The sequence below is a fragment of the Oncorhynchus mykiss genome, chromosome 1 (genome assembly GCF_057628025.1).
Source record: "Oncorhynchus mykiss isolate SJ-2025 chromosome 1, ASM5762802v1, whole genome shotgun sequence".
Lineage (NCBI taxonomy): Eukaryota > Metazoa > Chordata > Actinopteri > Salmoniformes > Salmonidae > Oncorhynchus > Oncorhynchus mykiss.
In genome coordinates this window covers 57,959,732-57,981,994 of record NC_143022.1, presented here as the reverse complement: position 1 = coordinate 57,981,994, position 22,263 = coordinate 57,959,732, and the positions used below count along the sequence as shown (strand labels likewise).

Here is a 22,263-nt window from a genome sequence, read left to right as displayed (position 1 = left end):
TGACTTGTTAGTAATGTGGCATCCTAAGACGGTGAAAGACACTGAGCTCTTCAGTAAGGTCATTCTAATGCCAATGTTTGTCTATGGAGATTGCATGGCTGTGTGCTTGATTTTATACACCTGTCATCAACGGGTGTGGCTGAAATAGCCGAATCCACTCATTTGAAACAGTGTACTTTTGTGTGTATAGTGTATAGCCTGATGCCTAGTCACCTTACCCCTCCCTATACATATAGTACCAGTCAAAAGTTTGGACTCACCTACTTATTTCAGGATCTTCCTTTATCTTTACTATTTTCTACATGGTGTGGCGAAATCTGCACAGAGCCTTCACCGTGCACTGCCACTTTAAGAGCGCATGAGCAGTAAGGAAGAAGAATATAAAGAGAGCTCGTTCAGCTCTTTGGGGAGGGGCTCTTTGGTGGCGCGACAGTTTGATTGTGTGTGCTGTGCTGCAGAAGTTTTGTTTGTTTTCAGCGTGTGTAGTTTATAGAGTATTTAACTCAATCATCGGTGTAATCGCTCTAGGTCGTGGTTGTTTTTGTTTGGGACCACGCCCGTTATGGATCGCATGGATTAGTAGCAACATTGTTGCGAAGCTTTAACATACAAACCATCGGACAGTCAGACAGTACACCTGCACGCCTGAAGACCACAGCTAAGACCTCTCTTGTTCTCTTTTTCTCTTCCCTCTATCGTTCCAGTGCTTTACCCTGAAACAGACTCTCTATTTTTCCAATGCACTTCCCATTGAAGTGCATTAGAGCTGGACTATTATTGCCCTGCCTGAAGTATTTGGACATTTTAGTTAAAAGGGAGGTTGCTTGCCAATTGTGTATTGTTATGTGAACTGTATTGAGATGTACTAATGACATGTGGCCGAGAAGACTGGACATTTTTAAGGCCTTTGTTGTGTCGATGAACACCCCCCACATTCATACCCTCTGCACTCATCTACTAGAAAATAATACAGATTATTGCAAATCCTATGTTGATGACTGGGTTCGTTCTTGTATGAAGTTGCTGTTGAATTGCTCTGCCATTATTAGTATTAGTATTATTGTATGAGGTATTCTTGTTTGGGTTACCCCGGTGCTGTGATGTGGGTTTTATATGGTGTGTATTCTTTTTTCTCTCCACTGGCTATCTGGTAAACAGGCTACACTCTAGGCAGTCTCTTCTGCTGATGTGTGTGGGTCTGGTAGTGGTTCTCTCTATTCTACTCTTTTCCTTTCAGCATGGTTAATACCTGCCTGGCGCCCGAACAAAAGCTTTCTTTACCCCTCTCTAATAAATACCGCTACAATGGTAAAATAATATTGAAGGCATCAAGATTATGAAATTACACATATGGAATCATGTAGTAACCAAAAAAGTGTTGAACATATCTAAATAGATTTTAGATTTTAGATTCTTCAACGTAGCTTTGCACACTCTTGGCATTCTCTCAACCACCTTCCCCTGGAATGCTTTTCCAACAGTCTTGAAGGAATTCCCACATATGCTGAGCACTTCTTGGCTGCTTTTCTTTCATTCTGCTGTCCAACTCATCCCAAACCATCTCAATTGGGTTGAGGTCGGGTGATTGTGGAGGCTAAGTCATCTGATACAGAACTCCATTACTCTTCTTCTTGGTCAAATAGCCCTTAAACAGCCTGGAGGTCTTGTGGTGGTTAATTTCTTTATTTTCAAATGAGGAGAGACAGAGTTATACTTAAACTGAATCTTTATTAGTGAGAGCTTTGCAATAGCGATGGCCGGTCGACGAATCACGCTAAGATGATTCGTTGAGAGCCCCGAGACAAAAGTACAAAGGTCTTTTATAGCCAAGATACACCCCTTTAAACCTAGAAGGCGAACAACAGATATATAGAATGGGTCACAAGGTTAAGATTTGTATGAAAGATACCTATTTTTTAGTTTAGTTTAGTTTTCATTGTGTAGATACCAGTGTCTGTCCCTTTGACTCCAAACTGGAACCATCTCTCTCTGGTACGGTATAGAACATAAAATTAACTCATGCTCTGGAATGCTCTTTAGGTTTTATCACCCAAAAGACTTCGTAAATCTCCTGCCAGTGTTATCTCCCAGAAGCCCATCCTCAGTAGAACACACACATTAGTTAACAAAATCCTCTATTCTGTTGCATAAAACAACCATTTGATGCAATAAAAGTATTATAACATAATCTTGAAATGTTGTGATTTTGGGTGATTTTCTCACCAAGTAGCCGTAACCTTATTAATATCAAGTTACCTGAGGCAAACCCACAAGGTTTAAGTGGGTAGATCTAATTACTAACAACAGTGCATTTAGCATTATGATGCAGAATAATCGGCTGGGAATAGAACGTTCGGAAGGTGACTTGGTAAAATGGTACTCGAGAACTGATAGGAGCTGTCAGGTTGAAAAATGCCCTCAACTATATGTCCTGTTTTTCTGTGATAACTTCAAAACTACATCAAGAATTTGGGTAATACGGTAATATTGTGAAACTGGACTCCATGGCAGATGAAATGAAAAAATGTTCATCAGAAAAAAGCATTGTTAAAAATGTAATGTATCCAGACTATAGCTAATAGTGGTGGCACATTATGGGGTGTCAACCTGCTAGCTAGCTGGTAGTGCTAGCAATACAAAATGACTGTCAAGCACTGAGCTAAGTGGGGCTAGTTAGTTAGCTAGCTAGTAGTGATGGTGCATTAACCAGTTAAATGTAATAAAAAATTATCATGAGGGCCATAAACAATAACTAGTAATGCTGCATACTCAAAGAAAGGTTCAAATCTCACCTTTCTGGTACAAATAATTATATATTGCTGAGGTGTGGTCGCTTTTGAGGACACAAGTTCAAGTACTAAGTACAAATATGAAAATATCACATATTTTATATGATGTAGCTCCTATTCAACAAGAGTGTATGAATAAGGCTTGAAATGACTTGTAATGTTTCCTATATATAGCATTATCAAATTATACAATGACTAATAAGAGTCCACCTTCCTTCTAACTGTAAAATACATATTTGTAGGTTTAGTGTTAGAGAAAATGTGCATGATCTCCCATGATCAAAACATCTGCCCCCATCGCTGTGAATGTCTCACATAGGTCTAGCGTGGCTTCCTGAACTCGTTAGGAACTCGCCTTTCATCTCATATTACTATTGTCCATCTATGAGAAACAAAGTGTTTTTTGTTTAAAATCTGAATTATTTTAGATTAATGGCAATAAATTGATCTCTGAATATGCTACCGTGATGAAAGCACTCTCTACTGTTGCTACGATGTAACACTTGCAGGCAAGTGCATGTCCTTGACTGTAATGTAGGGTTCAGCCAGGAATTGATGGACAGTCAGAAGAGCGAAGGAAATGGTAGTGGGGACATCCCAGCTTCAAGTGGTTTCAGATTTCACATCCTACGTCACACAGGCTCTGTGTCCGTGGGAACCAGGGCTATCGCTCAATGTAAGCCATTTCAACCTACTGTATACACAGATTGATTTATAAGCGAAAATGTTAGAAAGGGGACCTTACATCTGAGGTTTAAGGGTTGTCAACCACATAGCATAAACCCCTTTAATCACCAAGCTAACTGGTTAGTTAGCTAGCTAGTACTGATATAATTTCACAGGGGCTGTCAACCAACCTAACTGGGTAATTAGCAAGTATCAACCTAGCTGGCTAGTTACCAAGCACCAACCTAACTGACTAGATAGCCTAGCTAGCTAGCTTCTTCCGGAAACAAACCTGTAAACCATCCTTTATGATGGCTGCAAATATCATTCTTGATAGTACATCATGGCAGTGAAGTTGAACCTCTCTGGCTGGCTGAATCGATGATTATGGGCAGACAGATTAATTGATACAGTATAATGCAGTGGTGTAGTGCACTTATTTTTCAGTGGGTATTGCATATACTCGTTAATCCCCACAATGCTTATCATAGTAGTGGAGGCCCAGTATACACCTTATCAATTAATAAGGCTAATGGAACAGATCTGAGCCTGGTTTCTCAAAAGCATCTTTGGATAAGTTAATTGTTAGAACCATAGGATCCTATGGTTCTAATTTCAATTTAGCCTTAAAATGCTTTTGGGAAACCAGGCCCAGAATGTTTTGCTTAAAATGCTGATACACTTATTTCTTCACATTTTATATGCAGCAATGTGCACACGGTGGTAAGCCTTAGCGCAAATGTTTCAAAATGAAAAAAGCGATTTCTGTTAGAAAGAGGGGAGATCTAAAGATGCAACAACTATCATGGGTTGCTAATATGACTAGGATAATGCCTTTGGCTGCTAGAGTAGACAATGAAAGAAAGTTGAAAGAAGGATAGGAGAACAAACCAATAGGACAGGAGAACACATATGAGAAAGTCTTTATAAAATAATTGCCTCCACCTTTCTATTGTGGGACGGCTGGCTATATGAAGTAAAATGTTCAGGTTCAAACAATTAAGGAACAAGGAAAATATAGTGACGCTAATGACAGCCCTAACCGTCTTCTGGTAGATGGAAGGGCTTTCCCAAAAACCTTCTCTATTAAATGTTAACTAGCTACAAAGTATTTTATGCCTACCTGCCAGAATGATATCATGATTATTTGCACCAATCCACTAGCTATTTATTTTGCAAACTCCACCTCATGTGCTACAGAAACACCACTATCCAAACAAGAGTGCACTAGAATTAAAGGTTAACTACACAAAAAAATGTTTCTGACCTCAAAACCTCCTGATGAGGTTTAATGTGGTTTAATAAATCTTCTTGCGACTACCAAACCCGTATCCGGGAGCGTAATCATAGCCTCAAGTGCATTACCATAACGCAACATTTCCTATTCATGAAAATCGCAAATGAAATGAAATAAATATATTCAAACACAAGCTTAGCCTTTTGTTAACAACACTGTCATCTCAGATTTTCAAAATATGCTTTTCAACCAAAGCTACACAAGCATTTGTGTAAGAGTATTGATAGCCTAGCATAGCATTACGCCTAGCATTCAGCAGGCAATATTTTCACAAAAACAAGAAAAGCATTCAAATAAAATAATTTACCTTTGAAGAACTTCGGATGTTTTCAATGACGAGACTCTCAGTTAGATAGCAAATGTTCATTTTTTCCAAAAATATTATTTGTGTGGGTGAAATAGCTCCGTTTTGTTCATCACGTTTGGCTAAGAAAAAGACCGGAAAATTCAGTCACTACAACGCCAAACTTTTTTCCAAATTTGCTCCATAATATCGACAGAAGCATGGCAAACGTTGTTTAGAATCAATCCTCAAGGTGTTTTTCACATATCTATTCGATAAGATATCAGTCGTGACTGTTGGTTTCTCATCAGAAGCTAACGGAAAAATACTGCAGCTGGAGATTACGCAATAATTGCAACGGAGGACACCAAGCGACCACCTGGTAGATGTAGTCTCTTATGGTCAATCTTCCAATGATATGCCTACAAATACGTCACAATGCTGTGGACACCTTGTGGAAAACGTAAGCTGACTCCTAGCTCCTTCACAGCCATATAAGGAGTCATTGGCATGAGGCGGTTTAAGAAAATGCAGCACTTCCTGATTGGATTTTTGTCTGGGTTTCGCCTGTAACATCAGTTCTGTGGCACTCACAGACAATATCTTTGCAGTTTTGGAAACGTCAGAGTGTTTTCTTTCCAAAGCTGTGCATAGTCGAGCATATGCATAGTCGAGCATCTTTTCGTGACAAAATATCTTGTTTAAAATGGGAACGTTTTTCATCCAAAAATTAAAAGAGCGGGGGGGGGGGGGGAAATCAGAAACCAGTGGATTAATGACTCAGTTCACAGCCTCATTTATGTATCTGTTTCAATAGTAGGCCTACTGTTAGCCTACTTGCTCAGTACAGCTTGGGTTGGCCTCGGGAGACCAATATGGGATTTATCATTTCAGGTCAATCTTTCATCTTTCATCTTTCACCGGGTGGGCCATTTAGGATTTTTTCGAGAAAATTAGAGGACAATGCATTTGAAAATTATTCAGAGCGCTTGATTTTTAACACATTTTGTTACGTTACAGAATGATTTTAAAATGGATTAAATAAACACATTTCCTTATCAATCTATAAACAATACCCCATTTATTTGTCATTATGGGGTACTGAGTGTAGATTGATAAGGGAAAAATACTATTTAATCTATTTTAGAATGAGGCTGTTAAGTCATAAAATGTGGAAAAAGTCAAGGGGTCTGAAAACTTTACTGTATATGCACTTCTCCAGGGACCACTGGTGTAATTTATTAATTTGGTTGCTTTGACCAGGAACCAAGGAAAGAAGTTGAAATGCTGTGGGCAGGCTGCTGACACACACCCTCACACACACAGCTGTACCCTCCTCCCCAGTGGGAATGCTGCTATGGAGTTAGGGAACCCTGCTGCACTGGGATTGGCTCACAGATGAGATTAGTGCTGTGCATGCCCCTTGGCCGGGCACACACAACACACAAACACACAGTCAGTCAGCTTACTGTGGAAACAGCAACATTGCAGAAACAGAACGTTATTGCCATGCTGCAATTACCCCTGCTCTAAGCTCCAGATTCTGTGTGTGTGTGTGTCTGTGTGTGTGTGTGTGTGTGTGTGTGTGTGTGACTGACTGACAACTCACATTATGCAAAAAGACTAGTCTCTCAAACCTTAGCTAGTAGGGATACTGGAACTGTGGTCTTGTTTTACATCAGATTATTTCATTGAGTGCTTGTCAACTCTTTCCCTTTGTTGAGTATGTGTTTATATTCTATCTCCACATTTTCTGACATTGTGGCCAATGTTTCTATAGAAAGAGCTACAGTAAAAACTGTATTGAATATGTGTGAAAAGCATTTGCTTGAGCAAATTTGACAGAGAATAGAAATAAGCAATCCAATCAATGGATAGAAAAAGACCATGTAGACAACCCACAGTGGAATCAATCCTGATCTCTCGCTCGCTCCCTCGCCCTCTCTCTCTCTCCTTAACCAATCAGTGGTCTTAGCTGATCAATGGAGTTGCAAAGAAACCAACACCATAGTCTTGAGTTTACAGTGTGCTTGAGTAGAGCTTCCACTTGGCACAGACTCAAACACTGCCTTTCATTAGAACAAATAATCTCTAACTGCTGCATCTAAGCAAACACATGCACACACACACAAACACACACACAACTTATGTGTTCAACACTATAGTTCCCTCTAAGCTCATCACTAAGCTCCGGACCCTGGAACTGAACACCCTCTTCAACTGGATCCTGGACTCCTGACGGGCCGCCCCCCAGGTGGTGCGGGTAGGCAACAACACATCCACCATGCTGACCCTGAACACGGGGTCCTGTCAAGGGTGTGTACTCTTCCCCTCCTGTACTCACTGTTCACCTATGACTCCAACACCATCATTAAGTTTGCTGACAACACGACGGTGGTTGGCCTGACCACCGACAACGACAAGACAGCCAATATGGAGGAAGTCAGTGACATGGCAGTGTGGTGCCAGACAACACCCTCTCCCTCAACGTCAGCAAGACAAAGGAGCTGATCGTGGACTACAAGAAACGGAGGACCGAGCACGTCCACATCCACATCGACAGGACTGTTGTGGAGCGGGTCGAGAGCTTCAAGTTCCTCGTGTCTAAATCACTAAGGAATTATCATGGTTCACACACACCAACACAGTCATTTAGAAGGCATGAAAACGCCTCTTCCTCCTCAGGAGGCTGAAAAGATTTGGCATGGGCACTCATATCCTCAATAAGTTGTGTTTATATTCTATCTCCACATTTTCTGACATTGTGGCCAATGTTTCCATAGAAAGAGATACAGTAAAAACTGTATTGAATATGTGTGAAAAGTATTTGCTTGAGCAAATTTGACAGAGAATAGAAATAAGCAATCCAATCAATGGATAGAAAAAGACCACGTAGACAACCCACAGTGGAATCAATCCTGATCTCTCGCTCGCTACCTCGCCCTCTCTGTGTGTATAGCCCAGTACATCACTGGGGCCGAGCTCCCTGCAATCCAGGACATCTACACCAGGCGATGTCAGAGTAAGGTCCTAAATATTGTCAAAGACTCCGGCCACCCATCATAGACTGTTCTCTCTGCTACCGAATGGCAAGCGGCCCGATTCATCAAGTCTGAAAATAACAGAACCCTGAACAGTTTCTACCCCCAAGCATTAAGATTGCTAAATAGTTAGTCCGGGTAGCTATTGGTTAATTATTTAGCTATCTGCATTGACCCTTTTTGCTCTAACTCTTTTGACTCATCACATATGCTGCTGCTACTGTTTATTTTCTATCCTGTTGCCCGTTCACTTTATCCCTACTTATGTACATATCTACCTCAGTTACCTAGTATATAGCTAAGTTATTGTTACTCGTTGTGTATTTACTCCTTGTGTTATTACTTTTCTATTATTTATCTTTTTTTCTCTCTGCATTGTTGGTGTTAGGGTAATTTTCCTTGTTCCATGTCAATCATTTTCTCATTGGTGAAATTAGCATTATGACAATATCTTTAATTAAATCATTCAAAAAACCTTTATTAATGCAATTGCAGACAGAAGATGACAACAGGAACATAGCACTAATGTTTCCGAGTAAGTTCTGCAAAATAGAAAATGTCCCAAGTTGCTTTTGTCATGCTTGTAGTCAATCCTGTGATGTTGACTACGTCATTACCTTCGACTCATGAGACCAAAACCATGCCTACACAGCTATATAAACAAGACTTTTAGTGTTATCTAAATGCTTACCAGTAAATGTCCAAGTTGATTTATAGTGGAATGTCTGACTAGTCTCTTATCTCTTACACTCCCTGGGGAGTTCTGTGTCTCTGCATCTCTTTTATCTTTTAGGCTCTTTTCACAGACACCCTGAACTCACACATCTCTTCTTTATAAGAGGCAGAGACTAGAACATTACTGTGGAACAATATTAAACCTCATAATGTGTATATATATATATTGTTTATCTATAAGGTCTTATAACCTTATAATAATCTTAGAAACATTTGGTGCAGCCCCTATCATGACCCCAAGGTGAACCCCCGACCTGGGAAGGGCCTGTAAGTAAGCATTTCACTGTTCGTCTACACCTGTTGTTACGAAGCATGTGACAAATAAAATCTGATTTGACACACACACAGGCACACATGCAAACACATGCCGACTTGAGGGACAGACGCAAGCACTGCCTCTCATTGTCATATAGAATCCCCTTCTCTTACTGTATTAACATCTAAACGGATGCACGCACACATACACACACACACACACACACACACACACACACCAGAATCTGGAGCTTAGAGTAGGTCTAATTGCAGCTTGGTAATAATGTGCTGTTTCTGCAATGATGCTGTTTCCACAATAAGCTGACTGTGTGTGTGTGTGTGTGTGTGTGCATGCAGTGCGTGTTTCATGGCTTGTTAATGGTCTGTGTGTCCACAAACATCATCAGATTGATTTGCATGTGGAGAATCAGCAATGTCGCTTGACAAAATGTTCTATACGTTGTTTACAAATTTCTGTGGAAGCTGAAAAAACTAAAGCTTATCTTGTCTTATCCTATCTTCTCTTATAAACATACACCCAAGCCTAGTGTTTTGAAGGGCTCACATTCACGTATATTGGTTCACCACTACACATCTTTGTAAGTATGTATCCATTTAATCCTACTGCAGGGGTGGGCCTTAAAGCTCTCTTATTGCTTTCCAATCCATTTTGCGACAGCATACAATTATGAAATGGGTTTGGATTATTATCAGAAGTATGACTCTTCTTACTCTCTCTCTCTGTCTCCTACTCTTCTCCTCAATGCTTGTGATCCCTCAATACTCACTCCTCCTGTTCCTCTGTGTCTGTAACGATTGATAATAAAGTAACGTTCTTCCTTTCTTCTTCTTCTCCCTCTGTAGGTACCACCAGGCTGCCAAAGGAGGGAGAGGTGCCGGGGGTTGACTATAACTTTGTGAGCGTGGAGCGCTTTATGGAACTGGAGCAAAGCGGAGCCCTGCTAGAGAGTGGAACCTATGAAGGTAAGTTCACTGACCACGACACTGATCCCTACGGCTATTCTAATCTAAATTGTGATATTAACATATCCAGATAGCAAAAAAACATGTTTTTATTGTTTACTCGTTTTTCGTCTGTCATGTTGCGGCTGCTTCCCAGGACCTACACACATCAAGCCCCACGTAGATTTTTTATATAAATCCATGTTTTCTGTATTATAGTATAACATTTGCGCTAGCTGCTAATGCTACTCACTAACTAGCTAGCAAATATTATGGAGCTAGGGGGCAAATATATCTACCCAAATTTCGCTCTAATACCAGTGGGATGTCAGCAAGTTGTTTGTGCAATGACATGTTCTGAATCAGAGAAGAATAGGCTATGCATATTCTAAAATCTTTGTCTGAATCAAACATCTACCGGTATTCAGATGTAATTAGGGTCTCCTGGGAAACACTAACCAACACTTTGGTTCCTATCTGGTTACAAAAACTCCTACTGTACCTGACTTTTTCATTTGTTATCATGCCAAACAACACCAACCTTCGAATAATCAAATCATATTGTATTAGTCACATGCAACAGGTAGACCTTACAGTGAAATGCTTACTAACAAGCCCCTAACCAACAATGCCGTTTAAAAAATATGAATACGAATAAGAAATAAAATTAAAAACAAGTAGTTGAAGAGCAGCAGTAAAATAATAATAGCGGGGCTATATATCAAATCAAATCAAATTTATTTCTATAGCCCTTCGTACATCAGCTGATATCTCAAAGTGCTGTACAGAAACCCAGCCTAAAACCCCAAACAGCAAGCAATGCAGGTGTAGAAGCACGGTGGCTAGGAAAAACTCCCTAGAAAGGCCAAAACCTAGGAAGAAACCTAGAGAGGAACCAGGCTATGTGGGGTGGCCAGTCCTCTTCTGGCTGTGCCGGGTGGAGATTATAACAGAACATGGCCAAGATGTTCAAATGTTCATAAATGACCAGCATGGTCAAATAATAATAAGGCAGAACAGTTGAAACTGGAGCAGCAGCACGGTCAGGTGGACTGGGGACAGCAAGGAGTCATCATGTCAGGTATATACAGGGGGTACCGGTACAGAGTCAATGTGCGGGGGCACCGGTTAGTCAAGGTTATTGAGGAGGTAATGTAGGAGTTATTAAAGTGATTATGCATAGATATTAACAGAGAGTAGCAGCGGCGTAAAAGAGAGAGGAGGGGCAATGCAAATAGTCTGGGTAGCCATTTGATTAGATCTTCAGGAGTCTTATAGCTTGGGGGTAGAAGCTGTTTAGAAGCCTCTTGGACCTAGACTTGGCGCTCCTGTACCGCTTGCCTTGCGGTAGCAGAGAGATCAGTCTATGACTAGGGTGGCTGGTGTCTTTGACAATTTTTAGGGCCTTCCTCTGACACAGTCAAACTAATCTTGCAACAGTACACCCAAGTATTTTTTATCTAATCGTAGGAAAAATCGCAATTAGATTTTCTACCCATATTGTGCAGACCTACTATCCAAAACACTGACCTCAACTGCTGTCACAAAGAATGGCTATGGTTTTGTCTTGACATAAATAAGCATTTCATTCACAGTCCTCTATGGCTTGGGGTGGTCTAGTGGTCTAGGCTAGACCAGAACACATACAGTGCATTCAGAAAGTATTCAGACCCGGTGACTTTTTCCACATTGTTACTTTGCAGCCTTATTCTAAAATGAATTAAAGAAATGTTCCCTCATCAATCTACACGCTGATGGGTTCGGATTTCTAAACTTTAAATATTGTTAATCATCAGTTATACTAGAGACATGAGGAGTGCCATAGTCTGGTTTATACACCAGAAGTTAATGGGTAGGAATCTGTAGGAGGAATGCTGTCACGCCCTGGTCTTAGTATTTTGTGTTTTCTTTATTATTTTGATTAGGCCAGGGTGTGACATGGTTTATTTATGTGGTGTGTTTTGTCTTGGGGTTTTTTGTAGGTCATGGGATTGTGGTTAGTGGGGTTGTCTAGAATAGTCTATGGCTGCCTGGAGTGGTTCTCAATCAGAGGCAGGTGTTTATCGTTGTCTCTGATTGGGAACCATATTTAGGCAGCCATATTCTTTGAGTGTTTCGTGGGTGATTGTTCCTGTCTCTGTGTTTGTTTGCACCAGATAGGGCTGTTTTGGTTTGTCACGTTTTGTATTGTATCGTCATGTTCTTTATTAAAGATGAATCTAAATAACCACGCTGCATTTTGGTCCTCCTCTCTTTCATTGGAAGAAAACCTTAACAGGTGCTGAGTAGAGGAGAGGCAATCACACGATTGCTGTCACTGATAATGGTGGAGAGCGTGAGGAAACAGGGGTCGGGGTCAGGTCACATTAAGGGAGAAGGAACAGTTTGTTGCCTGCATCACTTGACTTCCTGCCTAGTAATAAAGATGTAATGTTTAGAGTGAAGGAGGAGACTCCACCCAATTTGGGGTATATATACTACCACTGTTGGAAATATGACTTTGTCTTATGCAGCTGTATGACCCAATGGGTATATAAACTTGGTATAAGCTCTGTGATTTTTACTCGGTTCATTTAGAACTTAACAACGCAATACCCCATAATGACAAAGCGAAAACAGGTTGTTAGGCATTTTAGCAAATTTATAAAAATGTAAAATGATTCATAATAGCGCCTGATGGTTTTTGCGACTGCACTTGAAGAAATTGTCAAAGTCCTTGAAATTTTCTAGATTGACTGACCTTCATGTCTTAAAGTAATGATAGTAGGACTGGCATTTCTCTTTGCTTATTTGAGCTGTTCTTGCCATAATATGGACTTGGTCTTTTATCAAATAGGGCTATCTTCTGTATACCACCCCTACCTTGTCACAACACAACTGATTGGCTCAAACGCATTAAGATGGAAAGAAATTCCACAAATTAAGGTTTAACAAGGCATAGCTGTTCATTGAAATGCATTCCAGGTGACTACCTCATGAAGCTGGTTGAGAGAAAGCCAAGAGTGTGCAAAGCTGTCATCAAGTCAAAGGGTGGCTACTTTGAAGGATCTCAAATATAAAATATATTTTGATTTGTTTAACCTCGCACTGTTTTGGTTACTAAATGATTATATATGTGTTATTTCATAGTTGATGTCTTCAATATTATTCTACAATGTAGAAAATAGTACAAATAAAGAAAAACCCTGGAATGAGTAGGTATGTCCAAACTTTTGACTGGTACTGTAGGTGTGCCAAGCTAGTAGCGTCATACCCAAGAAGACTGTAATCACTGCCAAAGGTGCTTCAACAAAGTAGTGAGTAAAGGGTCTGAATACTTATGTAGATGTTCATTTTTTATACATTAAATAAAATGTATTACAACCTGTTTTTGCTTTGTCATTATGGGAAATTGTGTGTAGATTGAGGATTAAAAAATAATCATAATAAAGCTATAATGTAACAAAATGTGGAAAAAGTCAAGGGGTCTGAATACTTTCCGAATGCACTGTATATACCGCTGCGTCGTGAGTTGGATTCCGGACCACTTTCTGAAAGCGTCTTTTTTATATTTTTACTTTGGTCTATCCTGTCCCAAAAAATTATAATATGAAAGGACTGCCCTCCTATGAGAGCAGATCTAATTCAGAAAAGATTGAACGGATGGTTCACTTTTTAGCTTATTATCGACATTCACAGGTTTGTTGTCGTCTCATCCAAAGTATCCAAAATCTCCTGTGTGGCATTCTTGAAGCATTTAGCAATGCTAGTTGAAATGGATTTAATCAGATAGCAAAAGCATTACAACGGCCATGAAGATTGCACTTCCCCCTCCTCTTGTGTTTTAATTTGCATTACACAATGAGATGTAAGTGCCCGCAGGCACTGCCTGCCACCCAGAAAGAGGTGGTTTCTCCCAGTGGGCCTCTGCTGTTTGTAAGAGATATGCACACACACACACACACACACACACACACACACACACACACACACACTTACTGGCTAAGTGAGCAACCAGATCATCCATCTGTGGATTCCTGTCATGGTCTGAAGCCAGATGCACAGCCTTGAATAGCATCAAACCCAAGACATACACTATATGTCATAATGCCATGTGCACAAGTACAGTGAAATGCATTTCTTGCTAGCTCCAAACCCAACAATGCAGTAATCAATATCAATGTGTGACTGAAAATTACATAAGAACAAAAATACAAGATAAATAAAAATTGCTCTATTCAGGGTCAGTTCCAATACCATATTTAAGATGTGCAGAGATACTGGAGTGAAAGAGGTTATCTACCAGTTGAAGTCAGAAGATTACATACACTTAAGTTGGAGTCATTAAAACTTGTTTTTCAACCACTCCACAAATTTCTTGGTAACAAACTATAGTTTTTACAAGTCGGTTAGGACATCTGCTTTGTGTATGACAAGTACATTTTCCTACAATTGTTTACAGACAGATTATTTCACTTATAATTCACTGTATCACAATTCCAGTGGGTCAGAAGATTACAAACACTAAGTTGACATAATTTGAGTCAATTGGAGGTGTACATGTGGATGTATTTCAAGACCTACCTTCAAACACAGTCCCTCTTTGCTTGACATTATTGACATTACATTACAAATTCTAGACCTCCACAAGTCTGGTCCATTCTTGGGAGCAATTTGCAAATGCCTGAACATATCACGTTCATCTGTACAAACAATAGAACGCAAGTATAAACACCATGGGACCACACAGCCGTCATTCCACTCAAGAAGGAGACGCGTTCTGTCTCCTACTTTGGTACTTTGGTGCGAAAAGTGCAGATCAATCCCAGAACAACAGCAAAGGACCTTGTGAAGATGTAGGAAATAGGTACAAAAGTATCTAGATCCACAGTAAAAATAGTCCTATATCGACATAACTTGAAAGGCCGCTCAGCAAGGAAAAGCCAATAGTTCTTCCCGGCTGTATTTAATAACTCTTTACATTTTCTGGGTTAACAATGTAAGAAATAATAACTGCATAGATTTCTAAGGACCTGAAGCAAGGCGACCATCTCTGTCGGCGCCATCTAACTGTTATGTAAATGAATGCTGGCCTCACGGTAATTGACAGTTAATTTAGTTTAGTTTAGTTTATTAGTTCAATCATTTAAAAAAAAAACAAGCACACATTAAACTTAAGCCATACATGCACATGAATAAAGTCATTGAGGATAACACACAATAAAGTCTGGGACTTACAGTGCCTTGCGAAAGTATTCGGCCCCCTTGAACTTTGCGACCTTTTGCCACATTTCAGGCTTCAAACATAAAGATATAAAACTGTATTTTTTTGTGAAGAATCAACAACAAGTAGGACACAATCATGAAGTGGAACGACATTTATTGGATATTTCAAACTTTTTTAACAAATCAAAAACTGAAAAATTGGGCGTGCAAAATTATTCAGCCCCTTTACTTTCAGTGCAGCAAACTCTCTCCAGAAGTTCAGTGAGGATCTCTGAATGATCCAATGTTGACCTAAATGACTAATGATGATAAATACAATCCACCTGTGTGTAATCAGGTCTCCGTATAAATGCACCTGCACTGTGATAGTCTCAGAGGTCCGTTAAAAGCGCAGAGAGCATCATGAAGAACAAGGAACACACCAGGCAGGTCCGAGATACTGTTGTGAAGAAGTTTAAAGCCGGATTTGGATACAAAAAGATTTCCCAAGCTTTAAACATCCCAAGGAGCACTGTGCAAGCGATAATATTGAAATGGAAGGAGTATCAGACCACTGCAAATCTACCAAGACCTGGCCGTCCCTCTAAACTTTCAGCTCATACAAGGAGAAGACTGATCAGAGATGCAGCCAAGAGGCCCATGATCACTCTGGATGAACTGCAGAGATCTACAGCTGAGGTGGGAGACTCTGTCCATAGGACAACAATCAGTCGTATATTGCACAAATCTGGCCTTTATGGAAGAGTGGCAAGAAGAAAGCCATTTCTTAAAGATATCCATAAAAAGTGTTGTTTAAAGTTTGCCACAAGCCACCTGGGAGACACACCAAACATGTGAAAGAAGGTGCTCTGGTCAGATGAAACCAAAATTGAACTTTTTGGCAACAATGCAAAACGTTATGTTTGGCGTAAAAGCAACACAGCTGAACACACCATCCCCACTGTCAAACATGGTGGTGGCAGCATCATGGTTTGGGCCTGCTTTTCTTCAGCAGGGACAGGGAAGATGGTTAAAATTGATGGGAAGATGGATGGAGCCAAATACAGGAACATTCTGGAAGAAAACCTGATGGAGTCTGCAAAAGACCTGAGACTGGGATGGAGATTTGTCTTCCAACAAGACAATGATCCAAAACATAAAGCAAAATCTACAATGGAATGGTTCAAAAATAAACATATCCAGGTGTTAGAATGGCCAAGTCAAAGTCCAGACCTGAATCCAATCGAGAATCTGTGGAAAGAACTGAAAACTGCTGTTCACAAATGCTCTCCATCCAACCTCACTGAGCTCGAGCTGTTTTGCAAGGAGGAATGGGAAAAAATGTCAGTCTCTCGATGTGCAAAACTGATAGAGACATACCCCAAGCGACTTACAGCTGTAATCGCAGCAAAAGGTGGCGCTACAAAGTATTAACTTAAGGGGGCTGAATAATTTTGCACGCCCAATTTTTCAGTTTTTGATTTGTTAAAAAAGTTTGAAATATCCAATAAATGTCGTTCCACTTCATGATTGTGTCCCACTTGTTGTTGATTCTTCACAAAAAAATAGTTTTATATCTTTATGTTTGAAGCCTGAAATGTGGCAAAAGGTCGCAAAGTTCAAGGGGGCCGGATACTTTCGCAAGGCAATGTATTTCCAATGTGATCCTCTTGAGACAATATGACTAGACAAGATCGAACTGTCAGAGAACAAATTCTCGTTTAAACTGTTACTACTAACCCCTGCAGATGAGCCCAGATGGCTGTCAGAGATATGTGTATAGGTGGCAGGGAAGTCAGGCGCAGGAGAGTCAAACGGAGTGTAAAATGGAGTCTTTTAATAAATGTCCAAGTAACATGCTCCATAACACTAATAAGAAAAAATGAATCTAAACAAATATGGGTACGAAGACCCGTCGCGCACCTATACAAAAAACACTACACTGACAATAAACAATCTCTGACAAAGACATGAGGGGAAACAGAGGGTTAAATACACAACAGGTAATGAATGGGATTGAAAACAGGTGTGTGGGAAGACAAGACAAAACCAATGGAAAATGAAAAATGTATCAATGATGGCTAGAAGACCGGTGACGTCGAACGCCGAGCACCGCCCGAACAAGGAGAGGCAACGACTTCGGAAGAAGTCGTGACAATGGCACTGAAATAATAAAACAAAAACATAAAAGAACAACATCTATCTCATCATTCCAGTTACATCACAGGGGTTATTCATATGGGCACAGAGGACATCAAACATATTTTTACTTTCTTTCTTTCTTTCTTTTTATTTTTTTCTTTTTTTTTAACATATTTTCATGAACAGGTTTAGCATATCAATACCTCCATACATACAAGCAGCTGATGTGCTCATTTGGAGCATCTACATAATTGTAAAAAATGTAATCAATTTAATATACACCATCACAATAAATCCGTAATTTATTTTTAGCAGGTCTAAAGAAACATGATGATATGAGGAAAATGTATTTCAGAAGAACAGAATATGTTATCAGGCCTATGTTATCTGCCTATGCACCATGCCATAGGCTGTAGACTGGTACATTTAGCAGACAAGATATGCTTATAAGTCCCATGCCATTATTTGAGTTACATGGTATACGTAAGAAGAATATAATTGAACTTAGCTTATTGAAATAGAAAGGATATTTTCCCATTCCGGAGCGGGTGTGCCTACGAAGTGGCTATTTTGAGCGTAAAAGTTATAATTTAAAACAGGTTCTCTATGCTAGATTGAGATTTATTTGGCAATTTTGGTTGTGTTGATACAAACCCTGAAAATGTCTTAGAAATCAAAAATATATGGGCTGCATGATGCGACTACAGGCTATTGATGATTTGAGAAAGTCTCAAAAAAACTGTGCCTGTTCCTTGCCTCAGGCTCCTCACGCTGTTCTTTCATCAAATTATCATATTTTCACCCATCAAGCTATTCTCAATTGAATCTTGTCTTTACTTACATGTTCAATTAGATTTGATCTAGAATGACCCAATATGAAAGGGGCAGGCGGAAAAAAGACAAATAGCGAATGGAGGCTGCTTTCCGCAGTTCGTTTTTCGATCATGCCGAGTAGGCTATTCTGTTTTTAAAGTAGAGGATTTGTTTAATATTAGCAGCTGAGAAATAAATATAGTAGCAACTGGGATCCTCCTCTTTTTATTGGCAACCATCAAAACTCCGCAATCACACGGGAATGCATATAGAAATGTCTGGCTTATAAGAACACCATGCTCTCTCTGTGCCCTTGAGAAAGGAATGAAGGAGCGAGAGGAGATGGAAACGCATGGTGGTGCGATATTCTGCTTCTAAAGGTAATGTGTCAGCCTATTTATTATGAAAATATATAAAATGCTCTATTACTAAATCCAATACAAATTCACTGTAATTGTAGGCTAACTCTGTAAGCCACCCTGCACAATCAATGAACAAACAGCTTTGCCAAGGCCTATATGTTCTCTCCCAGACTCATGGATAACAGTTTGGAGCTTAAAGTAACAGTCCATCCAGTATGCATAACAATACAGTCCACCCTCAAAGGCGATTACTAGAATGTATTTACTTTTGGAGTATAGGCTAGACCAATTATTAAAAATATAAAAAAATGTGCCATGTACAATAGGCCTGAGTGGTAGGCTATTAGGCTATGTATTGTATAATGGCGCAATCATTATTTTAATTACTTTTTTAATGGGCTTGGGCTCATACATAAACCTATGCATAAGTTTGAATATGGTATGGGTGTTTTGAATTAATCATCACCTTAGAAAGCACTGTCCATTTCCTTGTGTTTGGCTTTGAAACAACATCAACAATGACCATGTTTTCCACTCAGTGGTGGAACTTCTTTCTTCAAATTGATCAATCATCAAGGTGAGCTTAAAAAGCATGATACTGTTTTGATAACAAGTTTTTGATGTGATTTACAAAGGCATTTGCATTGATGTCAGAGTGGTTAGAGGGACAATAGAGCGCTGAGTACCAGGCAATTAGCGACCTGATGGTCGTTATAAAATTGGGGACTACCAACACATGTCCAGAGTGCATAAGAGGAGTGTACCGTGATTCAATGGTCACGTGGAATTTGACTGCAGTTATGACTCATGACTGCCAGTGTGAGGTATTACGGTCACCGCACCAGACCAAGTTCAAATCAGGTTAAGAGCTGCTTATTAGGGAGGAAGTGACACTGTTAACCAAGCAGTGTGACATCTGTCACATTTGAAGATCTGTTACGTGGAAGGAATATGTAGGATGCTCCACCACTACACTGCTTATACATATACAGACAGGTTAGAGAGATATGTGAAGGGATGTACAGTATGAAGCTTTATCCCACACTCAGGGTGTGTGTGGGTGTGTGTGAGTGAGTGTATGTGTTTGCAGGTCCATGTGTGCGCGTGTGCGTGTGTGCGTGTGCGTGCGTGTGTGTGTGTGTGGAGGGAGACAGAAGGCTTTCTCACAGCCTGCAATTAAAGGCTTTTCCTGCTTGGATAAAATGAATCAAATGCAACTGCTACGGCTGTGTTTAATCTGTCTCTCTCTCTTCCTCTCTCTGATCTCTGTCCCTCTTCCCACTTCTTTATTCTGCTATTTTTCTCCTTCTCTTGCTCATTCTCTTTCTCTCTCTCTCATATTGAAGAGATAATGACATAAGACGTCTCTGGCTCGCTCTCAATATTTAATCATAAATGTATTTCCCCTGACAGAGGAAGATTTCATGTACAGATAAAATAAACATCACCATAGCAATGCCTTATTGTGCTTCAAAAGTTAAATATCATGAGTAAAAAAAAATCTACCTTGTCAAAACATACAGAACTCAGCCATACATTTACTGTTGCATGTCAGTCAAAGGTAGCTGTGCTTGTCCATGCTGAATCTCTCATCTCCTTACTTGAGTTCTCTCCATCACCCTCAGCTTTAAACTCTGAACAGAGCCCTGTTGTGTGGCACACAGTTACCCCACGCTCTCTCTATCTCTCTCATCCAGGACCTATATACTAACCAGTGTCAGAGGAAGGCCCAAAAATTGTCAAAGACTCCAGTCACCAAAGTCTAGGTCCAAAAAGGCTCCTTAACAGCTTCTACCCCGAAGCCATAAGACTGCTGAACAACTAAACTAATCAAATGGCCAGTAATCACCCCTCCCCCCTCTCGGATTATTATCTATGTATATTCACTTTGCAAATTACCTCGATTAATCTGTACCCCCGTACATTGACTTTGTACCGGTACCCCCTGTATATAGCCTCATTATTTTTATGTATATTTCTTGTTACTTTTTGATTGATTGGATTTTTTTAACTTAAGTTAATTTAGTAAATATTTTATTTACTCTATTTCTTGAACTGCATTGTTGGTTAAAGGCTTGTAACTAAGCATATCGGCGCTTGTGACAAATAAAAAGTGATTTGATTTGATTTTGATGTGCCCTGTCGATTAATAAATGTATTGGATCGGTGGAGCAATAGTCTGCGGCAACCTCTATTTTTGTGTTTTGAGTTCCACTCGCTACCTCAATGTGCGTTTGTTTTTCTTTCTCCAGAGAACTTGTACGGTACTCCCAAGCCCCCAGCCGAGCCCAGTCCGGCGGCCCCTCCCTTGAATGTGAGTGAGGCGCTGCTGCCCGGAGCCTGGCCCAGCGCCCAGGGTAAGAGGAAGAGGAACCAGTCGGTTAGCAACATGGAGCAGCGAGCCAGCCTGGAGCTGCCTGAGGAGGAGGACTGCAGCCCTCCCGTGGTCAACGAGAATGGCGTGGCCATCACGCCAGGTGAGGAACGTTTAACTGAGCTCTGTACAAAAATGGCCCCTAGACTCTAGTCCTATTCTTAATTTCACTAAACACACAAACATACAGTGTCAGTAAAATACCTATATGAAAATAATTAAATATAATAATAAAATAATAAATCAATTAATAATCTTGTATGGCAGAAAGTATTTTTACAAACATCTAATAAGTAATCTAAAAAGTCACAAGGTAAGATTTAGCATTTTTGGCTTTATATGTCATTGGTGTATTTGTATATTTTACAGTGCCTTGCGAAAGTATTTGGCCCCCTTGAATTTTGCGACCTTTTGCCACATTTCAGGCTTCAAACATAAAGATATAAAACTGTATTTTTCAGTTTTTGATTTGTTAAAAAAGTTTGAAATATCCAATAAATGTCGTTCCACTTCATGATTGTGTCCCACTTGTTGTTGATTCTTCACAAAAAAATACAGTTTTATATCTTTATGTTTGAAGCCTGAAATGTGGCAAAAGGTCGCAAAGTTCAAGGGGGCCGAATACTTTCGCAAGGCACTGTAACTGCATTCGGAAAGTTTTCAGACACCTTGACTTTTTCCAATTTTGTTACGTTAGTCTTATTAAAAAATTAATTAAAATGTCGTTTTCCCTCATCAATCTACACACAATACCCCATAATGACAAAGCAAAAACAGGTTTTACATAAGTATTCAGATGCTTTATTCACACACAAATATATATATATATATATATATATATAATATATATATACAGTATATTTATACAGTTGAAGGCAGAAGTTTACATACACTTAGGTTGGAGTCATTAAAACTTGTTTTTCAACCGCTCCACAAATGTCTTGTTAACAAACTATAGTTTTGGCAAGTCGGTTAGGACATCTACTTTGTGCATGACACAAGTAATTTACAGACCAATTATTTCACTTATAATTCACTGTATCACAATTCCAGTGGGTCAGAAGATTACATATACTAAGTTGACTATGCCTTTAAACAGCTTGGGAAATTCCAGAAAATTATGTAATCATTTGAGCCAATTGGGAGAAATTTACAGACACCTGAAGGTACCACGATCATCTGTACAAACAATAGTACGCAAGTATAAACCCCATGGGACCACGCAGCCGTCAAACCGCTCAGGAAGGAGATGCGTTCTGTCTCTTAGAGATTAATGTACTTTGGTGCGAAGAGTGCAAATTTATCCCAGAACAACAGCAAAGGACCTTGTGAAGATGCTGGAGGAAACAGGTACAAAAG

At 39.8% G+C, this 22,263-nt stretch overlaps 1 protein-coding gene across 2 annotated transcripts in view; it reads left to right on the top strand.

Annotated features, from left to right (window-relative positions):
• Positions 1 to 22,263, top strand: part of LOC110525190 (membrane-associated guanylate kinase, WW and PDZ domain-containing protein 2) — a 251,137-nt gene that overhangs the window by 97,858 nt on the left and 131,016 nt on the right. For both annotated transcript variants that reach the window (XM_021605194.3, XM_090235041.1), the window contains exons 3-4: positions 9,931 to 10,050; positions 20,783 to 21,007. In XM_021605194.3, coding sequence (XP_021460869.2) covers positions 9,931 to 10,050; positions 20,783 to 21,007 — 345 coding nt within the window. The remainder of the gene's footprint in view (positions 1 to 9,930; positions 10,051 to 20,782; positions 21,008 to 22,263) is intronic.